The sequence below is a fragment of the Lepidochelys kempii genome, chromosome 12 (genome assembly GCF_965140285.1).
Source record: "Lepidochelys kempii isolate rLepKem1 chromosome 12, rLepKem1.hap1, whole genome shotgun sequence".
NCBI lineage: Eukaryota > Metazoa > Chordata > Testudines > Cheloniidae > Lepidochelys > Lepidochelys kempii.
In genome coordinates, this window is record NC_136391.1 from 9,721,548 (window position 1) to 9,746,163 (window position 24,616).

At 44.7% G+C, this 24,616-nt stretch overlaps 1 protein-coding gene across 1 annotated transcript; it reads right to left on the minus strand.

Moving 5' to 3' along the window:
* Positions 1-804: 804 nt before the first annotated feature.
* B3GNT9 (UDP-GlcNAc:betaGal beta-1,3-N-acetylglucosaminyltransferase 9) lies at positions 805-23,464 on the minus strand. The gene is made up of 2 exons (XM_073308447.2): positions 23,173-23,464; positions 805-3,293 (listed from the first exon to the last, which is right to left on the minus strand). Exon 2 carries the CDS (start codon positions 3,223-3,225, stop codon positions 1,963-1,965), a length of 1,263 nt encoding a protein of 420 aa, XP_073164548.2. The 5' UTR covers positions 3,226-3,293; positions 23,173-23,464; the 3' UTR covers positions 805-1,962.
* Between the last annotated feature and the right edge of the window lie 1,152 nt (positions 23,465-24,616).

A 24,616-nucleotide genomic window follows, 5' to 3' on the forward strand; every position in this document is an offset into this window, starting at 1 on the left:
ATAGGATGATCCACAGTTGACAATTCTCCTGAAAGTACATTATTATAAGGTCCCTTTCTAACCAAGAGATAACACATCACTGCACTTCATCAGTAAGCACTACGGTGCATCAACAGAGGTTAACAGACTCCCTCCCCATGAACTGTGCTGCATAGGGAAAGTTAGAATTGAGACCCTGGTATAGCAAATGGAAAAACAAGAAAAGCTGGTACTGTGTACGATCCTGCAGCTATGAAAGGGACCTATGTGATAGGCCCCAAATCAGGAAAAACAGCCCTCTGCAGGACAGCACTTATACACAGGCTTAAAGTCGATGGGACTTAAGCACATTCTTAAGTTCTCTCCTCAGTAAGGATGGATTTAAGTATATGCTTAAGGCTCAGATCCTGAAAGGTATTTAGGGGCCTCGCTCCCATTGATTTCAGAGAGAGTTAGGTGCCTAAATTAGCAATCATAGTTTCAGCTTTTCAGCTGTGCATCCGGACCTATAATTTCCTGGATCAAAAGGCCTTTCCTAATCCTCTTTAAGAGATTCACTCCCTACTTGTGCTGGCCAGTGAGTACTTATTTTTAAGGTTACCAATGATCAGAAAATAAAATGCTTTAAGTGCTAAAATGCTGTCCAGGCTGTGTTGAATCAAGCAATCCAGTGATCCTCTCCAAAAGTTTAAATGCTTATTCAAAAACTTTGAATGATAAATTGAATGTCACCTAATGGCAGAAAGTTGTTTGTTTCGTTTGCTTGTTTTTTGCTGCAATGTCCTGAAGAGTTTTTATTTCAAAGCCTTTGTGTCTGAAGGGTATTCCCCCCCCCCCAGTGTCTGAAAAGGCCCAGCTGCTTCTCATATTTGACTGCATTCAATACACAAAAGGCCTGAATCTCTATAAACTAGTCCTGTATGTCAGTAATTTCTTCCAGATCAAAGAACACAGTAAGAGACACATGGGGCAGAAGTATGCGTTGGCCATTGCTCTACTCGCCCGCTGAGGTCTGAAATGGAGGATCTGGACCATCAAGGTGAGAAGATGATCAGCTGTTGTCAGAGGATTTTCAGCTTCCATTGACTGTAAATCAATTTACAACAAATTGTTGAAAGCTGCCATGAACCCGCCCAACTTGTGTCCTGACTCAGCATCCGTTTAGCAGGAGTTTCACTGACATGTTGCTATGAATGAGACGTCAATACATAGGGAGGGGCAACAGTGAAACTTCTTATCCTCACCTTCAAGGCCCTTCACAGCGCTGATCCTTCCTACTTACTTGCAGGTCTCTGATCATGTGCCCCCCTCACCCATCCTCTGGTCTGCCGGCAAAGCCAGCTTCTGCTTCCAATTTTGTCTCCTCTCCTTCTCCCATTCTGCATGGAGCCCCCTCCCTGAACTAATCCATAATGCCACGGCCCTCTTCTCCTTCAAGACCCACCTCCGCTGTAACACCTCCAAGGAGCCAGCCGATTGTGGTTTGATTTGTGCATCAGTTGGGGAGAGCTGATTTTCTCTACTTTAGCTATTGCGCAATTTGGTAGTTCTTGCTGACTCTCAGTAATCCCAGCCAATGATTTTTTATCTTCACGACCCCTGCCCTCATCTCCCACCCTACCCTGCTCCTTTTATGTCACATTCGCTTATCATGTTAAGTCTCAAATTAGATTATAAGCTCTTTGGGGCTGTATTTTACTGTGTGTTTGTATAGCACAATAGTCCTAGCTGGGGGTCTGTAAGCTCTACTGCGATGCTAATAAATAATAATAAATTAAATCTAGTTTTGTGAATTACTTGGAATCAGGTTAAGGGAAAAAATCCTATGGCATATAGTGTGTGCCAACATGGAATTCTGGCAAATGTCTGCAATAGGGTGGCCTTGTCTCCCAATAGTTTACACGAGATGAGCTAAATCAGCGTGTTAGGTTGCAACCACCCAAGGTTCTTCTGAGCTTGGTTCATCACGTACTTCTGCCGTGCTTAGCCTGCTTTATCAGAAGGCTGCTGTCTATCATTGCTTTGGTTTTTTTTTCTCTTCCATTGGAAAGGCTTCTTCACCTGCTTCTTCTGGGTGCAGGAAAGCTGTGGGTTGTGAAGCAGATTCCACATTAGCCAGATTTCGGCTACTTTTAGACTGTGTACTACCATGAGATCTTTGTAAAAGCAGGGGTCAAATGTCTGCAGGTGCGGGGCAGCTGAGGGTTTCACGATGCCAAACGTCTTGAATCCTTCATGCAAAACAGGTTTGAGATTGATTCTCTGCAAGCACATGCCCAAAAAGACATCATCAATGGGGAAGAGCTCCACCTCTTTGCAAGCCTGGAAGAGCTTTTTCATGGTGCTGCTGGACAATAAGAAGCCCCCACCGCCTGCATAGAGTGGGTATGTGCCTAGCCCATACATTGTTTCTGGGATATAGTATTTACTCTTCTGCACCCGGATTGGGTGAGCATTGTAGATGATATCCCCAACAAAGAGGTCTTCTGCAGGGTCATGTCTCTCGAGGAAGTCAATGATGTTCTCCACATTGACAAAAACGTCAGCATCCCCTTTAAAAATGAACTTCACACTGGAACAAAACTCATCAGCCCAGTTCAGGAAGTGGATCTCTTTCAGGGTCAGATTGAAGAAAGTATCCAGAAAGTCCCAGAGTAAAATGTCCTGGTACATCAGACTCTCCTGATGGACAAGAATCTCCCATGTTGCAAGTGCCGTCTTATTCTTTGGTATTCCTAGGAGGAAAACTCTTTGAACCTGCACCCCATTCACCAAACCCTCCCTGCCCCAGGTCTTACGGACTATCTCACGTCTATCAAAGTCCTCAACCACCGATTTGATGGCTATAAGCAGGAAGGGACCTCCGGGTGTTCTCAGGCATTTCTTGGGCTGGTTAATGAGAAGATCAAAGTTCCGATTGTCCTTGTTTAGAAGGTAGCGCTTGAAGTCGAAGGCAGAATGAGTCAGCGGTGGTGAAGTGGTAGTTTGGGCCTTTTTACTTGCCACCTCCGCATCTTTAGCAATAAAAATGATTCTGGGTTGGCCAAATGTCACCTCCGCTTGAGGATGCCACTTGCGGGCTTCAGGGCCTGGGAAGATTCTCTGCGTTGGTGAAGGTTTCTTGTGCGTTTGTTCCCTGTTTCCTGTTGTCCGGGAAGTACGCTCCAACTGGGAATAGAGTAAAGAGCAAAGCACTACCACCAGGAAAAGGGTGCAGATCGCATCCCCTTTCAGCCGAACTCTCATTGTCTCCACACTTCTTGTAAGGAGTGTTAAAAGCTGTGCTTGGTGAGTTGCTCAAAACCCATGTCCATCTGCAAATAAACACATTGTACATCAGTGCAGAGCACTTAACATCTTCAAAGCACTCTGGTAAAAATTAATTTAATAACCACAAGACACCCGGGAGGGAGGTATTAATATTCTTGTTTTACCAATGGCAATGCTGAGACCCATTAAGTGCTTTACCAAGAGCTAGACAGCAAACCAGTGACTGAGCTAGGAGTTGAATTCAGGAAGGCCTGGCTTCCAGTCACTTGCTCTGACCTCTAGACCATGTTGCTGTTCAAGTTACCATGAGGAAACCCAACTTTTTCTTAAAACCTCTCCGCTGATACAGTGGTTGATTCACCCCCCACTCCAAAACCACAAAAGATCCCACCGTTGTGTCCTAGAAGAACGTAGAGCAAAACTGTGATCAAAACCATTCTTTTTGTCTCATATAAATAAAACCCTTGATAATATTAAGTGGCTGCTTTAGTTCTTCAGTCCCCTCTTTGTCATTCAAAAGCGAAGAGACAAATCTGGCAGCTGAAGGCCAAATTTTCAAATAGCCATGCACAAAAGTAGGCTGGCATTTCTGAGCATGCCCAACAAGAGCAGAAATATCCAACTGCAGGGTGGGACTGTGTGTATGCATATATAAATCTGCATGCAGACCCCGACATCTGCATGCACACGGTGATAACTGCATATCTAAGTGGGGTACAGTAGGTGCACCTCTGAATACACACATTTGGCCCTTTGTTTCCATTGGTGTTTATAAACTGTTAAACATATGTACGTTTTTAAAAGTTATATCTGGCAATATAATAACGTTAGATGGATACAACATCATTTTAGAGATGGGAGATCTGCCAAAATGGATCAGACCAGTGGGACACGTTGCCTGTGACAAATGACCAATATCCAATGCATCGGAGGTACAGAAAAGAGCCTCTATTATGCCCATAGCTAATCATGCAGTGCTGTACAAAGATGGGGGCTAGGGAAGAATGTTTTATTTCACAGGCAAGGACAGCTTTTCTTCTACAAGGAGACGTGATTGCCCACATATGCTTCTCCCAGAGATCTTCTAGTCCAGGGGTTCTCAAACTTCATTGTACCGTGACCCCTCTGAGAACAAAAATTATTACATGACCCCAGGAAGGAGCACCAAAGCCTGAACCCCACCCCCACAGGCTGGGGGAGCCAAAGCCTAAGCCCTGCCATCCTGGGGGGGCACCAAAGCTTGAGGGCTTCAGCCCTGGGTGATGGGGCTCAGATTTTGGCTTCAGCCCCAAACCACAGCAAGTCTAATGCCATCCCTGGTGACCCCATTAAAACAGAGTCGTGACCCACACTGGGGTCCCGACCCACAGTTTGAGAACTGCTGTGCTATTCAGTTAGATTAGTAACTAAACTGCAAGAAGAAAAATAAGAGTTGCAAGGATGCAGAAAGCAGTATCTAAATATAATTCAGGGAAAGAATTGGTCACATGTCTATAGCTGGAATGGATACAGATCCTTTTTCACCACAGTACACGTAGTCACATTGTTTCCCACAGTAGCTAAATAACTATGTGGAACAGAAGCAAACTGATGACAAGAGTTGTTCCAGCTATCCTTAGAAGCAATTGGTTCTCTTTCTCCCTAGAGAAGGGTATATCTATTTATTTAAGCCTTACACACCCAAGGGGAGGTGGTGATCAGAATCTGAGAGCTATCTACACCAGTGGGATTTTTTAAAAGATCATTATGATTGATACACACACTCTCACACACAAAAGTAAAATGATATCTGATTACAAATCCTATAGCTGCCATAATTTACATTCATAGATTTTTAAGGCCAGAAGGTACCATTGTGAATGATCATCTAGTCTGACCTTCTGCTTAACCAAAAATTGATGCCTGCGGGATCCCTCCAAAAAAACACACGCTCAATGATGATTCCCCATTTAAGCTTATATTTTGAAACCTCTCAGTTAGCCAGTTCTTAGTCCGTTTAGTGTGTGCCATGTTAATTTTGTCTCATTCTAGTTCTTTAATCAGAATGTTGTGCATACCAAGTCAAATGTCTTACAGAAGTTGTGACGTTATTGACTTGAACTGGGACTGTATAGAACATTGTTGCAACCAAGGTCCTGTAGTGGCACCAAATCTTGCATAAAGGGGGTCAAATAAGGTGTCTAAGATGAGGTTATGGTTTGCTGGTTAGGATTATGCTGTTTGCATGGATCATTTTTGTATTTAAAGATGTAAGTATTGGCTCTATGCTGTCTGTATTCCAAATTTATGCTATGCTTCTGGGTGACACCCCAGACAAGTTGATGTCAGCTCTGCCTAGCCTGCTTGCTGGCCCATTAAGGACCATCAACTATACAATTGACCATTGAGAGAAGGCAGACACGCCTTGTGACTCAGCAAGGTGTGCAGGGACCTGCCTATGGACAGAACTCTGAGGTTTTTCCAGGCCATGTGATGGGCAGCGTGTCTTTGGAACAAAGAAAGAAAGAGACCACATGGCAAGAGAATATAAAAAGCTGCTGCAGCTCCTCCATCTGGTCTTCAATCCTGCTTCTTACCTCTGGAGGGACTTTGCTACACTGAAGCATTGAAGCAAGGACTGACTGACCCATCCCAGCTGTGGATGTTCTCCAGAGACTTGATTTGAACCTGCGGTTTATTCTATCACTGCTGCAAGCCTGAACCAAGAACTTTGCCATCACTGTATGTCATTGATTTCATTTAACCAATTCTAGCTCTCATCTGTATCTTTTTCCTTTTATGAATAAACCTTTAGATTTTTTATTCTAAAGGATTGGCAACAGCAGGATTTGTGGGTAAGATCTGATTTGTATATTGACCTGGGTCTGGGGCTTGGTCCTTTGGGATCGAGAGAACCTTTTTTCTTTTACTGGGGTATTGGTTTCCAAAACCATTAATCCCCTTAACAAGTGGCACTGGTGGTGATACTGGGAGATTGGAGTGTCCAAGGGAATTGCTTGTGTGACTTGTGGTTAGCCAGTGGGGTAAAACCAAAGTCTTCTCTGTCTGGCTGGTTTGGTTTGCCTTGGTGTGCATAGAAACCCCAGCCTTGGGCTGTAACTGCCCTGCTCTTAGCAATTTGTCCTGAATTGGCACTCTCAGTGGGGTCCCGCCAGAACCAGCATCGTTACAGAAGTCTATTACATCAACATTATTATCTTTATCAACCAAACTTGTAAGCTGATCAAAAATAATATCAATTTCATTAGACAAGATTTATTTTCCATACACCCATGTTGATTGGCATTAATTATATTACCCTCTTTTCACTCTTTCCTAATCAAATCCTGGATCAGCCATTCCATTATTTTGCCCAGAATTGTTGTCATGCTGACAAGTCATCCCGTCTACTCTTTTTAAATACTGGCACAAAATTAGCTTTCTTCCAGTCCTCTGGAACTTCTCAAGCGTTCCAGAGTTATTAAACATCAACATTAATGGTCCATAGTGCTCCTCAGCCTGCTCTCTCAAAACTTTTTGATGCAAATTATCCAGACCTACTGATTTAAAAATGTCACTTTAGGCACTGGTGTTTAAAATCCTCCTTAGTTACGGTTGTAATAGAGCTTATTTGATCACCATCATCCTATATATACATCCTCTGACTTTTTCCCAAATACAGACCAGAAATATTTATTGACCACGTCTATCTTATCTGTATTGTGGTTGATTAGTCTACCATTTCCATCTAGTAATGGACAAATACTATTGTTATGGTTCCTTTTGTTCCTGATATACTTAAAAACTCCATATCTTTGCTGGCCATAGAGGTTGCCTTGTGTCCTTTTGTTTCCCTTATCAATTTCCTCTGGATTCTAGCTTCTATTTATAGTCACTGCTATCAGCATCCCCGTTTTTATTGTCATACATTGTTTTTTAAATTGCTTATTTCACTTTCCCTCCTAGTCAGGCTGTTTGTTGGTTTGTTTTTAAACAAGTACAGCCTTCCTTCTTGGTTGGAGCTTTTTGGAAATTTAGTAAAATGTTCTGATGCTGTTCCCAGTTATCATTCATATTTTTCTGCTTAAATTTTTTTCTGCCAGCTGATTGGACTCAAATGTTTTCAGCTTTGTGAAACTGGCCCTTTTGGAGCCCCAAGTGTATATATATTACTGGTTGGGACTTTATTCTGTTTGCACATAAGAAATGTAATCAAGTCATGATCGCATGCACCTAGTTCTATGATCAGTTTCTCTTTATCTGTCATGAGGTGGTCCAATATAGAGCATTCAGGAAATAGTCATCTATAATGTTTAGAAATTCGAAGGATGTTTTAGTACTGGCAATAAGAGACTTCTAGCATATGCCACTCGGTTTGAATTTCACTCAGTAATTCTTGCATCAAGCCCCAGTTTACTCACAGGCTCTCTGAGGATTGGGTGGGGCTGTTCTTAAGTGGTTCTGTTCCCTTCCTGTCAGAGAGATCTCAGGGGAATTTGGAGGAAGTTATTTTTCTTCCCCAAGGGTGCTCTCATGTTTGGGTGCCACTGGTTCCACCGTATCACCCCTCTCATTCATAGAGGGGCCATTAGCCTTCAGTGAGACGGCATGATCATCAGTATGCTGAAGACACCCCAAGTCTTCATCTACATCTCCTCTGACCCAGTGGGAGCCAGTCAAGCACTTGTCTGGAGACCACAGCATGCATGAGAATGATCTGGCGGAGGCTCAGACCAAATACATCTGAGGTGGTGGTGATGATGGTGGGTAGGAGGTATGGGAGAGATTATATTTGTCCCTTGACAGGATGTGCACCTGCATTTGGTCAATCAATACACAATCCTGGGTTGGGTGAGATCTCCAGCTACTGTGCGTAGAGCAGGTAGTATTTGGGGTTTTTTGTTTTGTTTTTTTCATCCATGTTTGGTTTTGAAGTTATGCCCTTTTCTGTTGTGTGTAGACCTCCCATCCCTCATCCATCCCTCATCCATCCTGCAGCTAGACATCTGCAATGTGCTCTGTGTGTGCCGAAACCTGAAATACAATTGGAAGCTGCAACTGGTGCAGAAAGCCGCAGCCCATTTATCACCCTGTCCCTGGTGATCTCACTGTCACCGTGTTACTCTAGTGCTCTGAGGTCTGCACTGGCTGCCTCTGGGTTTCCAGGGACCGTTTAAGGTGCTGGTGCTGACTTATAAGCCTTGAAGGCCCAGATTTTTGAAGGTGCTTAGCCATTGCTACCCATTTTAAAAGGGATTTAGGCTCCAAAGTGCCTAAACCCCATTGACTGCCAATGGGATTTAAGCTCCAAAACTAATGACTTTAGAATGAGTTAAGGCTAGTTCAGTGCCTTCCAGGATTGGTCCCTCTATGAGAAAATCCAAGATATGTTGGCAAGTGATTACGTATCTCAGATCAAGTTAAAAGCCAGAAGTGTTTTTCATAAAATCCCGTCTCCTTCCCTATTTGAGAAAGGATTTTTTTTTCTTTTGTGTAAATGTCTGATCTTACATCAGCTCTCAGATTCCAGATGCTAATTAAGGTCTTGGATAAAAAACTGGCTCTTTATTGCATTTAATTTTATCAACTAGGACTTGGAATAAAATGTGTGTGTCATGAAGCTAGAAATTTCCATGACTTACAGATTTATCCTGCCAAATCTGTGGAGTCTGGCAATAGAATCCTTGTGAAGGAGCCAAAAAAAATCCTGGATTGTTACATGCATGGGCTGATGGCCCAATCCCTCTTCTGTGTTTTCATTTACTGAAGGAAAGGACTCTGAAATACAGCAATATAATGCTCAAATACAACAGATTACTGCTGAATATAAACTTCTAATTTAAAAGGAATTGCTTGCCTTGATCCTATATCAAATTATATGGACCTTTGTGTTAATGTTGGATATTTTTACAGCACTCATCCTGGCCTTGACTTATTAGCCAGGAGTCAGCTCTGTTTGAATTTGTCAGTGTGGGAAAAGCTCTCGAGGTTCTGTTACTGAACTTGGCCAACAAGATGCTGATGAGTTCTGCAGATCCCTTTCTATTTCTTGAGTATTCATCACCACCCAGCATCAGGAAAAACTAGGGTGATGTTAAAGCAAGCAGAAAAGCCCTGCCCCTTGCTGCACAGGTCTGCAGCAAGAGCGTGGCTGTGGGGTAATGCACTGAATAGTACAATGTGCTACCATGTGGGAAGAGCAGGTTTTGCTACCTGGGTCCAGCTTCTCACTCCTGGGACTAGCTGAAGCTGGTAGGTTCAAGCCATGACAGTAGGGATGGTTTTGTATCACTCAGGCTGCTCTGCCAACAAAACCAGCCCTCTATGGCTCGCTGGAAAAGCTAGAGGTCTGAGGGTCCATTGCCAAGTTCTTCCCAGTCAGATTTCTTGTAACCTTCCCCTCCCCGCCCAGTGAATGTGAAACCTTGAAATAGATGGTCGGGGGTCCCACCAGACAGGCTGTTGGACCTGCAGCACCCCTGCCACTGCTGTGAAAAAGGTAGGGCAAGGGATACCTCCTAGCCTTCCCTCTTGCTGCTCCTCAGGTGGCATTGGAAGGGAATCAGCGGATCTGATGTAGAATTCCTTGAGGGCATTTGTTTAAATGTGGGGTTGGCTGTATTTCCTGCAACCAGGGAACTGTGTTGTCTATCAGGGGTGAAATCTTAGCCCTCCCCGCCCTTCCCCAAAATCAATGACAAAACTCTCATTGACTTCAGTGGGGCCCAGATTTCACCCTGGGAGCGCAAACTCAAGGCGTGACCGTGAGGTTGGATGGTTTTACGACAACTGCTGGGGAGAGTTGCATTTCTCACCAGAGTCGGCAACAAGGCCAGCAGCTTGTTGGCAAAAGGCATAGATGGCAATGGGGAGACCTGGGCATCTGGAGCTGAGGGAGAGGACTGTACAGGTGAGCTCAGAAGCTCTGCCATTCCTTCGGTCAAATGATGCAAGAAGCCACAGGATTGCAGGGGTGAACCAGTAGCTGGGAGGGATGACAGAGCATCGAGCTTCCCCTGAGACACAAGCGGGCTGGATGAGTTACATGGACTCTGCTTGAATAGCAGTGAAATCAGTCTCTAGGACATCAGGCTAGCAAAGGGACACAGGGTTAGGGTAGTTGGAGATGACTATAAAACACAACAGTGAACCCCCGTGCAAAGAGAGAACAGGAAAAACGATCTAAGTGTTTGTATCGGGCATTTTAAAGAGCTGAGAATGGAGAGGGATGAGCATGGAGCATGATGAAGACAGAAGAAATTGAAATAATAGAATCATAGAGATGTGGGGCTGGAAGGGACCTTGGGAAGCCAAGTCCAGCCCCTGTGCTGAGGCAGGACCAAGTAAACCTAGATCAGTGGTTCTCAACCGTGGTACGCAGAGGTCTTCCAAGGGGCATGTCAACTCAATTATATATTTGTCTAGTTTTACAACAGGCTACATAAAAACCACTAGCAAAGTCAGTACAAACTAAAATTTCGTACAGACGATGACTTGTTTATACCGCTCTATCTATTATACACCGAAATGTAAGTACAATATTTATATCCCAATTGATTTCTGTTATAATTATATGATAAAAATGAGAGAGACCAGCAATTTTTCAGTAATAGTGTGGCTGTGACACTTCTGTATTTTTATGTCTGATTTTGTAAGCAAGTAGTTTTGAAGTGAGGTGTAATTTGGGGGTATGCAAGAGAAATCGGACTCCTGAAACGGACACAGTAGTCTGGAATGGTGGAGAGCCACTGACATAGACCATCCCTGTTTGTCCAACCTGTTCTTAAAAAGATCAGCGATTCCACAACCTCCCTTGGAAGCCTATTCCAGAGTTTAACTACCCTTAGAGTTGGAAAGTTTTTCCTAATATCAAGCCTAAATCTCCCTTGCTGCAGATTAAGCCCATTACTTCTTGTCCTCCTTCCAGTGGGCATGGAGAACAATTGATCAGAGTCCTCTTTATAACAGTTCTTAACATATCTGAAGACTTATCCCCCTCAGTCATCCTTTTCTCAAGACTAAACATGTCCATTTTAACCCTTTCCTCATAGATCAGGTTTTCTAAACCTTTTTATCATTTCTGCTAGTCTCCACTGCACTCTCTAAAATGTCCACATCCTTTCCAGAGTGTGGCACTCAGAAAGGACACAGAACTCCAGCTGAGGCCTCACCAGTGCTGAATACAGCAGGACAATTACCTCCCAAGTCTTACGTACAACACTGCTAATAATGCACCCTGGAATGTGTGATGTTGCACTCCATATGATTTTATAAAAATATGCTAATGAGTGTGAATATAATGTAACTGGAATATGCTTCATGCAAAAGGTCTGTTGTACAGTATCATTATAAAGCTTATAATCTACTGAGTGTGGTCATCCTATTTGTATAAATATATCACTCTTGTATCTGAAACTAGAAATATGAAATGTAACTCTGAGGTCCTATTATAGTTATGCAAAGTGTGGGCCATTAATGGTGGTTTGGAATCTTAATGGCTCCCATTAACCAGGACAATTACCTGTAGATGGCTCTGTTTTACTTGTAAGCTTCCTGTATACCTGTGGGTAATGAAGTCTTACAGTGACATGTGATCATGTCACCTGAACTGAAATCCATCTTTAACCTGGTGCTTTTCCATTGAGAAGAGGGGTGGGAACCCAGAGGGACAAAGGATTCCCGCCTTATGCAAAAGGCATATAAGTGGGTGGAACAGAACAAAGGGGGAGGGCCATCATAAGAAATCCCCTAGCTACCACCTGAGCTGGAACAAGGGCTGTACCGAGGAAAGAATTGTGCCCAGATTAGGAAGGCATCCAGTCTGCGAAAGAAACTTATTGAAACATCTCTGAGGGTGAGATTTTATCTGTATTCAGTTGTATTACTGTACTAGACTTAGACTTCTGTGTTTTATTTTATTTTGCTTTGTAATTAATTTTGTTCTGTCTGTTACTACTTGGAACCACTTGAATCCTCCTTTCTGTATTTAATAAAATCACTTTTTACTTATTAATTAACCCAGAGTACGTATTAATACCTGGAGCGGGGGGGGAAACAGCTGTATATATCTCTCTATCAGTGTTATAGAGGGCAAACAATTTATGAGTTTATCCTGTATAAGCTTTATACCGAGTAAAACAATTTATTTGGGGTTTGGACCCCATTGGGAGTTGGGCATCTGAGTGTTAAAGACAGGAACACTTCTGTAAGCTGCTTTCAGTTAAGTCTGCAGCTTTGGGACACGTGGTTCAGACCCTGGGTCTGTGTTGGAGCAGACTGGTGTGTCTGGCTCAGCCAGACAGGGTGCTGGAGTCCCAAGCTGGCAGGGAAGGCTGGGGCAGAAGTAGTCTTGGCACATCAGTTGGCAGCCCCAAGGGGGTTTCTGTGAGCCAACCAGTCACAGAATGATATTAGCCTGTTTTGCAAGTGTATTACATTGTTAACTCGTATTCAATATGTATCCACTGTCACTCCAAATCCTTTTCTGCAGTACTGCCACCTGGCCAGTTATTCCCTATTTTGTAGTGGTGCATTTGATTTTCCTTCCTAAGTGAAGTACTTTGCATTTATCTTTATTTACTTTCATCTGGTTTAATTCAGACCAATTCTCCAATATATCAAGGTTGTTTTGAATTCTAATCCTGTTCACCAAAGTGTCTGCAACCTCTACCAGTTTGGTGTTATCTGCAAATTTTATAAACAAACTCTCCACTCCATTACCCAAGTCATTAAAGAAAACATTGAATAGTCCCAGACCCAGGACTTACCCGTGCAACACCCCACTAGATACGCCCTTCCAATTTGACAGCGAACCATTGATATACACTCTTTTGGAGTATGGTCGTTCAACCAGTTGTGCACCCACCTTATAGTGAATTAATCTAGACCACATTTCCCTACTTTGCTTATGAGACCATCATATGAGATGTCAAAAGACTTACTAAAATAAAGATATATCACATCTACTGTTTCCTCCTTACCCACTAGGCCAGCAACCCTGCCTAAGAAGGAAATTAGGTTGGCTTGGCATGATTTGTTCCTTATCTCTCTCTTATCCTCGAGCTGCTTACAAACTGATTGTTTAATAATTTGTTCCAGTATCTTTCCAGGTATTGAAGTTAGGTTGACTGGTCTATAATTCCCAGGGTCCTCTTTGTTCCCTGTTTTAAAGATAGGTGCTATGCTTGCCCTTCTCCTGCCCTCTGGGACCTCACCCATCCTCAGTTATTTCTTGAAGATAATTACGAATGATTTGGAGATGGCTTCAGCTTGTTCCTTAATTACCCTAAGGTAAATTTCACTTGGCCCTGCAACTTGAATACATCTAACTTATCTAAATATTCCTTAACCTGTTCTTTTCCTTATAGAGGTGGCTTCTCTTTTAACCCTCATGTATCCCCTACTGAGCCCATCTTAATCTCCTCTGAGTCTCCAGAGCCTCTGGTCATGGTGGGAGTGCTGTACTCCAATCTCTCCCTGGACCCACAGCAGTGCCTCTGATTGTCAGCTTCTTTCTCCCTCTACTTGGGATAGAGGAAGGCGCTGCCAGTCAAATGGAATCACTTGAGGCCTGGACCCCATAGTCATGAAGACACTAATTCTGTGGTGAGAGCTAGAACTTGCACCCCAGGTCCAGAGTAAGCACCTGGAATGCCACACCAGACTTACGGCAACCGCATAGAGTCTGTGGGCATGGGTTAGTACGATACTGGCCCGCTTGGTGCCGCGCCTGTAACCGGCTTGAGCTGTGGAACTGCTGCCTAGGAAGTCAGAGTTGTTTGTAGAGGTTTCTCTTGGCGGGTGATTTGTATGAATTACCTAGTTGATTCAGCTGTGTTCCCAATTACACAGAGGCTGCTGTCACCCACCTTTCACTGCTAGGCCCTCCAACAAGGAAAAGAATATGCTGCCCTGATGCAGATTGTATATGTCTGTGCAGGGGCAGATTAACCCTGGGCTTCCAGCAGACCGGAAAGCATGCTGCTAAGCTCAGTGATGTGCAGCTTGGCTTTAGGAAGGGAACACTCCTGTTTTGGTGGGTGCTAGGCCCCGGTGAGTCTTAATTTCCTTCTGAAATTTCTAAACAAAACATGCATTGTTTTACAGCACGTTAAACTGTGAGGAAATCAGACTGCATTGTTTGTTGTAGCATTACATTAAAACCAGTCAGAAACGCATCCACTGGTTAGTCTCATTCCCCTTAAGCAGCAAAGCAAAAAGCCGAACCCATGACAGTTTGTCCCTCCAGGAGAAAGGGGTGGAAGAAAACAACCCTCCTTCTCAAAGAACGGAAATACCAATAGGAGGAATTACTTCGAGCAAGTTAATAAACAGCCCTGTCCAGATCCAGCTCTGGAGCTTAGTTGTACACTGCTGTGACTTTGTGCACTGGATGCGTGGCCTGAACTGGAGGCCCTGTGGAGTTCTATACTGCACCCACAGGAACAGAGCACCTATCGATTCTGGGTGTGGAAGGATTTCAGTGTGAGGCCCACAGCATGCAGCCAGATTCCCATGGAAAAAATTAAAAGAACCCTCGGAGCTGTCAATCACCCACCAGGCTGCACTGCACAGTTACACTTTTAAATGGATTGTGTAATCGTTGCCTTGAAATGCCGATTCATTTCACTGCACCGGGACTCAGGAACCCTGGGTTCTAGTCCTGCCTCTCCCGCAGACCTGCTGGGCGACCCTGAGCAAGTCGTGTGCCCTCTCTGTGTTTCCCTTTGCCCCGCCTGTAAAATGGGGATAATGAGAATTATCTGCCTGTTGAAGCAGGTTGAGAATTTAAGTGCTGATTATTGTTTTGTTCACGGGTTTGTGTTTGCTCTAAAAGGGACCTTCCAGCTGGAAATGGATTGCACCTTGCTCTCGTCTCAGTGCAGAACCTGTGAGCTCTTTTGGGACTTCTGTTAAAACGCTGTTCTGTAACTCTAGCAATTCCAGTTCCGTTCCCTGGCACTCCCGAGGCTTCTTTCAAAGGTAGACGAATGCCACCTTTCACAACACTACTGCAGAGCACGATCCTGGCCCATTCGACACTGGGACCAACCCGCCCAGCCCTCAAAGTGAAGATCTGGAAAAGGCTCCATGGTGAGCTCTCTGGGCAACAACCACTTCATAATATGTTGGGCCCAAATCTGTTTAAAACAAACAAAATCTTCCTACAAATAAGGAACAGCAGAGACCGACGTAGATTTTTATTGTGAACTGGAAGCCAGAGACTTTTTTTTAAAGCAAAGAATCAGGGTGTTTTTTTTTTATTATTATTTCCAGGAAGATACTGTCTCTTTAGCCTGCCCAAGGGTCAGAGATCCTGGTTCTGTGTCCTGCTAACTTGTGTGTGAGCAGACTGTGATCAGATACAGCATCCTAGGACTAGGGTTCAGAAAGCTTCTAGCTCTTTTCAAGTGGGTGAAGTAGAATCATAGAATATCAGGGTTGGAAGGGACCTCAGGAGGTCATCTAGTCCAACCCCCTGCTCAAAGCAGGACCAATCCCCAATTAAATCATCAAATCAAAGTAACCCAGGGGAAGGGTGGCAGGATGCTGCATCTGAGAGAGGCAAGATAAGCTCATCTCCAGTTGTGCTGCATTCTCCGCTGGAAGGGAGAGAGGAGAGAGTGTTTGTGCTAATGTGTTGGCACAAGCATGTGTCAAAGCAGTAACTGCTATGTCCTCATGAGCCCTGTAACATTGGCCTCTGCTTTGCTCTACACCACCTGGTCAGGATTCAGTGGCTCAGCCCCATACCTTCCTGAGTGCACAGCTGTTTACTCAGACTGTGAGCAATCTCGCCTGATGTGACTCTTGGACAGGTTTCAAGTCATGCTTTATTTGCAGAGTATATGAGATTTTGGGGGTTGGGAAAAGTTCCATGCAGGAGCCAGTCTCGTTGATTTTAAAACAGCAGATTATTAGATTCTCCTCCCACCAACATCACGTCCTCTCTTCCCTCCTCTCCCTCCACTCAAAATAACTAAATAGATAGATAAAAGCCTGGCCAGAAATAAGAACAACCCGTGGAACTATGCAACATTTCCCTGAACAGGCTGGATGGAGCCTCGCTCTGGAGCCATAGATTTTAAGGGCAGAAGGGACCGTTGGGATGATTTAGTCTGACATCCTGTATAACATAGGCCATAGCACTTCCCCAAAAGAATTCCTAGAAAACCTCCAATCTGATTTCCTGAAACCTGATTTCAAAATTGTCAGTGATGGAGAATCCACCATGACTCTGAGTAAATTGCTCCAATGGTTAATTACTCTCACCGTTAAAAATGTACACCTTATTTCCAGTCTGAATTTTCCTAGCTTCAACTTCCAGCCATGAGGATCAAGCCGTACCTTTATCGGCTCAATTGAAGAGCCCATTATTTAATTATTAGTTCCTCGTGTAGGTATTCATTGATGTAATCAAAAATCACCCCTTAACCTTGTATTTGTTAAGCTAAATAGATTGAACTCCTTGAGTCTCACTATAAAGCACGTTTTCTAATTTGTTAATCATTCTCATGGGTTTCCTCTGAACCCTCTCCAGTTTATAAATATCCTTCTTGAATGGTGGACCCCAGAACCTGACACGGTATTCCAGCAGTGGTTGTACCAGTGCCAGATTTAGAAGTAAAATAAACTCTCTACACCTACTTGAGATTCTCCTGTTTATGCGTCCTGGGATCATATCAGTTCTTTTGGCCACAGCATCACACTTGGCAGCTCATGTTCAGCTGATTAGCCGCCATGACCCCCAAATCTTTTTCTGAGTCACTGCTTCCCAGGACAGAGTCCCCCATTCTGTTTCCAGGTGTGTGTTTACATTTAGCCATGTTAAGATGCATATTTGCTTGCGCCCAGTTTACCAAGTGATCTAGACCGCTCTGAATCAGTGACATTTCCTCTTCGTTATTTACCATTTTCCTCCCCCCGCCCCTCCCCCCCAATTTTTGTGTAATCTGCAAACTTAATCAGTAATGATTTTGTTTCCTTTCGGGTCATTGATACAGGTGTTAAAAAGCGTAGGGCCAAGACCGATCCCTGTGGGACCTCACTGGAAACCCACCCGCTCAATGATGATTCCCTGTTTTGCCTGTTGCCACCTATCAGTTAGCCAGATTCCCCTCCCGCACTGTCAGACCACTTCATCAGCCCTGTCACAAGCCTTTATAGTTCCCACCCAGCCTCGGTTTCCCCATCAACCATTGCTTAAATTCTTACCAGCAATGCCCCACAGGTGGTGCTGTTCTGCACAGCCCACTTCAGAAGTCTTTATACCTCCTCCCATCCACACCCAAACATCCCCTCAGAGAAAAGCTTTGGGCTCCTTAGTCCAGTTAGGACAGATAAGAACCCAGGAGGGTATTCCCTTGTAACCTAGTAGACAGACTTTTCACGCCATGGATGAACATAGCCATCCTTTCCCCTCCCCTTGCCTTTCCAGTCTGAGGAAAGCACCATGGCTTGGTTGCAGGAGCAACCTGAGGAGAAAAGAGTGGGGGAAACAACACTGGTGGGCTTGACAGCGAGTGGGTTCAGAACAGAGAAAGAGAGAAACCATTCCCTCAAACACTCCTTCCTCAACTATGTATCAGTCACCTTCTGGAGAGCAGATCAGTATAACTACGTCCTGTACCTTGAGCCCACTCTCTGATTAGACTTAGAAGGCCTTGTCTACACAGACAGTCACACTGGTTTAACTTAAATTAGTTGTCACCCAGTAGAGACGCATGTGTGGACACACTGTTAGGGAGCAGGTTTGGTTTAGGTTACACAGATTCTTACTGTATTCCTAATTGATTTAAGCTAAACCACAATAAGCCTGGTTTATAATGAGATACGAGTCTGTAAATAGCCTGATTCACATTGGTTTCAAATCACATGTTAGTCCCATTAGTGCAGTTTTGTCACCTGGACAAGTTTTGTCGCCTCTATTTCAGATGACATCCATGTTTGGCCCCTTCAGAGAAGCTCTGAGGTGTTTCACCTCAGGTCTCAGCACAGTGTTAATTCTGACATGGGTAGCTCGAACTTCTTTAGCAGGAGCAAACTTTAACTACGTATGTATGTATTAAATGGCAAAATGGTCTTTTCTGCAAACTGAACCGCTGCTCCCAAATTAAAATCACTGTAAAGTGCCTGGAGTGTTTGGCAAAAATGCCAGTGCACTTCTGGAAAAGAAAACCCGTTCCATTCCTGGCCTTGACTCTTCCATGCCAAGTCCCAGTGTTGACTGGGTTTCTTCATGCAAAGTCACAAACCTCTTCAAAGTTTGTAATACAAATGGCTGTGGTGCCATGAGGGCTTCTCTACTTGCATGAAAGGGTACTGCGGGAGGAGGTCTAATGTGAAGTTATACCGTTCCAAAGCAAAGCATTGTGGTTTGGTCTCGGCTGAGTTAGGAACGAGATGCTTTGTAATGTAGCCTGGTGGGAAGCCAGGCAAATGTAGTATAAAGCCCTGGCAAAGGAAGTCACAAAAACAACCAGTAAACTAATTTATGAAGGTCCTTAGAAGTTTATAAATCCATAACCAAACTTTGAAAATGTGCTTTGTTTAGCTGAACATCTTCAACCAGTTTTCCCAGTAAGCCTGGGGCCTGATCCAAAGCCCTGGGAACTCAGAGGAAAGTCTCCCATTTACTTCAGTGGGCGATCAGCTCCTAACACGACGGGGGTCCTGGTCCATGACTAGAGCTCCTAGGTGCTACCACAGTACAAATAATGTTTACGACTATAGTCCTAACGGTGGGCACCACTATGGCCGGTAGTATTGGAATTGTGCTGTTACTATTAAACCCCTCGCATGAGCAGGCCAGAAGTTTTAAGCCTCCAGCCATGAGAGGAGATTGTGCTTTGTCCAGGATGACCCTTCTGCAGAGCTCTGGAGCTTTAAAATGTACAGCTGTTGTTGCTGATATTTACTACTGGTATTGTGGTGACACATTGGGCTAGGGGTTGTAGAAACACAAAACAAAGAGAGAGTGCCTGCCCCCAAGACCTTACAAAACCCTTGCGTGAGCTGCCTCTCATGCTAACACACATTAATGGACATGATCAGGATTATTGCGGGATTATTGCTACAATTCTCGTTAATTTGTCCATTGGCAATAATCCTTCAAAGTGCAATTAATCCCATTAGTTTTCAAGCCAGTTTCTTTTTCTGGTGGGTCAGATTTCATCACAGAGCCTCTCATTTCACCTATCAGTTCTATTCACCACTCCTTTTCAAGGCCACTGATACACAAATTAGCCTTTGAGAAAAGCTCTAAAACAGTTTCGGAGGCAGGGCTAGCTGTGTACGTTTCGGAGGCAGAGCTATCTGGCGATCTGTTTGTAGTTTCCAAATGCTGTACTCAACCAACTTATCAAGTGCAAAAGCTGGAAAGCAGTTGTTGCTTCCAGTGCAGTTTTCTGATTGCAAAATATTGTAAAACCAGCCAAAAATTAAATGGGGAAAAAGAGCCAAGTTGTAGCTGTTAGACCCAACCCTGGAGCCCCAGATCTGCATTTGCTGAGTGCCCATGACTCCCACTAAAGTGCCCACAATTCAGGGTGCTCACGCGGGATTGGGCTCACACAGATAGGCTTTGTTACAGGGTTACAGGATCAGGTGCTATTTCTGTGTCTCTGACATGTGCCATTCACCGGCCTTGGTCTGTAGGGGCTGTTACAGTGTTTCACCACGCCCTGAGCAGCAGGTGCTGCCGGCCTGCCCCACCGCATGGGAAGCTTGAGGAGAGATTGTGCCTCTGGGACCACAACCACCTTCTCCCCCAAGTGGTCGGGGACTGCATTTTCTGCCCATAGTCTGGCTGGCCCACCCTGTGGATTAGTGCCAGACTGGGTGAGGGGCAATTGACTCTCCTCCTCACCTGCCTCCACAACCTTTGGGGCACCCGGTGCCCCTGGTGGCAGAGCAAGAGGTCAGGCTCTGGGTAGCCAGTCACAGTCCAGTGCATGGGCTGGTGGAGATTGGGAGGCTATGACCCTGTCCCCCACTACCCTTTTGGGAGCATAATGTGCCCTGGGACAGGGGGCATGCTAACAGAGGACTACAATTCTGAAATTATGACAGGCGCATATGCAGGCTACTGAAGAATGGGGAGTGGGAGAGAAAGGGAAAGTCCCTTGTGCTGTGAATCACCCCTTAAGGAGCCTTCGCAATCCAGCCCTTGGTGTGTAATATTAGAATAAACTCCAGATCCATCTATTATTCACAGTGGCCGTTCCTTTCATCAGAGGTGGGCTGGTTTTGTTTGTTTGTTTTGCTAACCTGAAATGTAAGAGAAGTCCAGGTGGTTTGCAGCATATGGCCAAGATCTTTAAAAATGTCAGTGTTAGAGGTGGGTGTGTAAATCTGTACTTGGGCTCCTACGTAGGAACAATGGCCTGACTGTCAGACCTGTTTAGCGCCCAGCAGCTCCCGCTGATGCCCAGAGGTGCTCAGCACTTTGGAAAACTGGGCCTCATGTTATAGCAGCTGTGATACAGTCAGGCTGGAGGGCTGCAAGGGGGTCTTCATATTGGGTTCTGAGAGGTGGGGGGGCGCAAGGACCCTCCCCCAGCCATGGGGAGGATCCTCTGAGCCTGAGACTCAAATAATTATCTGGGGCAACTGAAAAAAATAACAAGGACAGGTGTGTGGGTCAAAGGGTCAAAAGTAGGGGACACCAAGCAGAGAACCCCGGACAGCGCCCACTGGTCCTCAAAGGTGTCAAGGGAGCCAGTGGACGCTGCCCAGAGGAACTCTGCCCAGATACATGAGCCGAGGGAGTATCAGAAATAGGCCCCAGAGTAGCAGAGAACCCCCTCAGCCAACCTCCTCTCCCTGATGTTATAGATGGCCACTTTGGCCATCGTTAAGAGGAAGTTGACGAGAAGGTCCCATGACTCTGTGAGGCCACAGACAGGGTGTGCATATATAAGAAGATGGGGGGAGAAGTGCAGCTAAAAACATCAACGGAGGTCTAGGAGCCAGAATAGGGGCTGCAGCCTGGCAGGCTGAAGATAGGCATACACCAGGGTCTCCCTCGTGCCACAAAAGGGGCCAGGTATCGGGAACAGAGGCAAACCGTGCCAGGTACATGCCTGTGCTTACGGCTCCATGAAGGAGCCGCCAACCGATATCCCCAAGGTGGAGTATAGGTTGGCCCACCGGGGTTCCTCACCCTCAACAGATGACATTAGGTCCCACCATTTAGTGTTGAGGTGGGACACGAGGGTGAGGAAATGCAAGAGGGTCTTGGAAGGCCGAGATGTTACCCATAGAAAATTAAAGGCCCCTTTTCCTACAAGTTGAGAAGGGGTTACCTCAGGTCAGTTAGGGACACCTGATTCCAATTAAGGGCTGCCTGAGGCCTTTAAAAAACCCTCCTCTGGGCAGAGAAAAGAGGGAGACAGAGACAAGCAGCTACCAGGCTAGAGGCAGCAGGGAAATAAGCTACTCCAGGGTGAGAGGCCGTGCTCCTTCCCATAGGGGAAACAGCCAAACCTGAGTGCCTGCTAGGGGAAGGACTGACACCCCAGGGCAACCAACAGGACGACACCCTGCACCAGCGAGGAGGCAGCGAAAGGTACCCCCTGGGTTTTTGTGTTTGAGACTGTTTGGTGGAGGGTCACCCCACAGGCCGACCTTCAGGCCTGCTCTGAAAATACGACCAAGGGGCACAGAAGGGGGAAGGCGAACCCTGAGTGGGGCTGATTACCCCAGGCCCACCATCGCCAGGGGCGGAAGTGCTAAGTCTGGTGAAACGAAGGAGGTGCCTTGCCACACAGCCTAATATGGAATTAGGAGCCTGCCTTTAGCTTCCTGTTTTTGAAAACTTTGACCCACATGTCCCCTAAGCTCCAGAATAATGCTACAGCCTTTCTAGTATAGTGAACAGTCAGTGTAGCACGCATGCAGCCCCGGATATCGCAGACCTGTTCTTGCTCAATCTCGGGTGGCTGAATGCCACTTATCCCTCTAAGAAGTTGGTCGCTGACCGCTCGGGGGTTGCAAAACTAGTTAGCATGCCAGTGTAGGATTTTCTTGATACTCAAAATAAGAGATACCATCTGCAAAACCTCTGTTTCTCCCCCAACAATCTGCGTCACTTGCTTTCTTTCCTTCTCCCTCTTTCCCCGATCCCCCATGAAATGATAAATCTGGTTTCTTCTGATGATCTGCCATTGACGAACAGCAACTAAAATTCATTTAAAGTTCTCACATTAGCATCTTCCATAACGATTTACAATGCTATTACAGTTTGTGATGCAAATATTGCAATGTCCCTAAATACATATATATATATATATAATAGTACCTTTACCCTGGGAGTATGCCCCATCAATTTGAATGGGATACTCCTGAAGTAAGATATAATGTGAGTAAGAGTGTCACAGTCTGACAAAAATCTGTTTACATGGTCATATGTGACGTTCTGTTAAATGCTAACGAAATATATATATATTTACAATGATACACAGTTTGCAAAATTATGTATATATGGACTGAGCTCCGAAGATTACACCACTGAAACTCTGGTAAAGAGGACTGCATACAAATTGTGAGTGTAACCCAAAAAAGAAGGTCTTGTAAGCATAACATGCCCATATTTTTACATGATTACATTTGGACTGTAACAGCCCTTCTTGCAGCTCTAAGACACCCCATAAAGAAGCCCTAATGTCTTGCACAAAAAACAACATCTAAAAACATGCAAAGAAGATTCTATTGTGAAGTAAAGCACAAGCCTATGCAAAGTTGGTCAGAGACAGTTCATTTTAACTGGCTCTGCTGCATATTAAATCACGGTAAAATGAGCTGCATAGCTTCTTGTATAAACCACTGTGGGAACAAAAAACTGTAGGATTGACTAAAATAAAAGCTTGACTATAAGAGTCTCCAGTTCGCGTTGCCTTTAGTATAACATGTCCCCCTGATCAAACATAAATGCTAGATACTTACATCCAATTTGATAGTGTAGATCCTGTGTCCCCTCAGTAACGTTTCGTCAGTGGGTTGCCAAGTAGGCACATCTGGAGACAGTTAGTGGAGACATTCCTTAGCCTCTAACTGAAACCGAGGAAATCCTTGCTGAGCAAAGCAATGCTGAGTCTCCTGCATTTGGGGGCATTTTTGTTACGGAAGCCACCAAAGTTCCTCCGTGCGTGTGTGTGTGTGTGCGTGCTAATGTGGCTTGTGACAACACTCTACATCTCTTCTTTCCAAACACTTTCTTACTGTAGTGGTGAAAGGAGCTCAGTTTTCCTAGTGCTTGTCATGTGATTTAGGCAGATGTCTCTGCACACAGGCTGTGGGAAGTTGGAGAGAGCTCTGAGTGCAGATGTTGGCTCGCACCGAACAGGGGTTGGCTGCTTGACTGTACGTACAGTGATGGATCACACGGCCTGTGTCAGATCTGGAAGGCATTCCACGTATGTTTCTTCGAACAATAGAGCTAACGCCTCGTATAAAAGGGGCAGAGAATGTAAATTGCTGGGGACTAAAACATGGTACCAGAGTGGTGTTTTCTTATGACCACTTAATTCTTCCCTCTGTGCTCAAGCGAAGTGAAGCACTTCACTGAACACTGGGTCTGGTTAAAAAACAGCCGTTATTTCCCGTGAGACTTTTGAAAGCAACAAAGCCTTGTTCAGGTCGTTCAACATTTTCCCACAGACTTTTCTTTTTTTTGCCCAAGTATTTTTGTACAGAATTTCTAACTCACAATTTTCATTTAGATTCAGTTGGATTCAAATGAAAAAGAGAAAAAAAAATTGACATTTTGGTTTTGGTTTCTCCAGTAGGGGAAAAAAAAATGCAGGGGACTCCATGGAATGAGGGACCAAAACCCATGAAAATCCATTTTCCCTTTTGATTTGAATCAAATGGAATTAAACCAAAACCATTACTTCAGAATGGCATCTAAATTCATGTACTCACACCGGCCTGCTGAATGACCGTGGGCGAGTTATGTGGTCTCCTTGTGCCTCAGTTTCCCCATCTGTAAAATGGGGATCAGAATACTGACTTCCCGTGTGGAGCGCTTTGAGATTTACTGATGAAAAGTGCTACAGAAGAGGTAGGGAGCATGAGAAGTATTTATTAGTAGCAGTACTTTTTCATTTTTGACAAAACAGAAAATTTGGAAGGATACCGTTTTTTAAAAAACGTTCATATGGTCCAAAACCCCCAATTTTTTGGTTTAAAAAAAAAAAGGAACAATAATTTCCACCAAAGCATTTTCACCAGCAATACCGACCACACAGATGTAAAGGTGATATCCCGTAAAGCTTTCTAATGGGGACAGGTACAACTGGTCAACTTCAGCTACTAGTTAGTCCGTTGAAACAGAACAGCTTATTAAGAAGTAATGTGATCAAGGCAACCCTCCCCCAGCCTTTAGCAT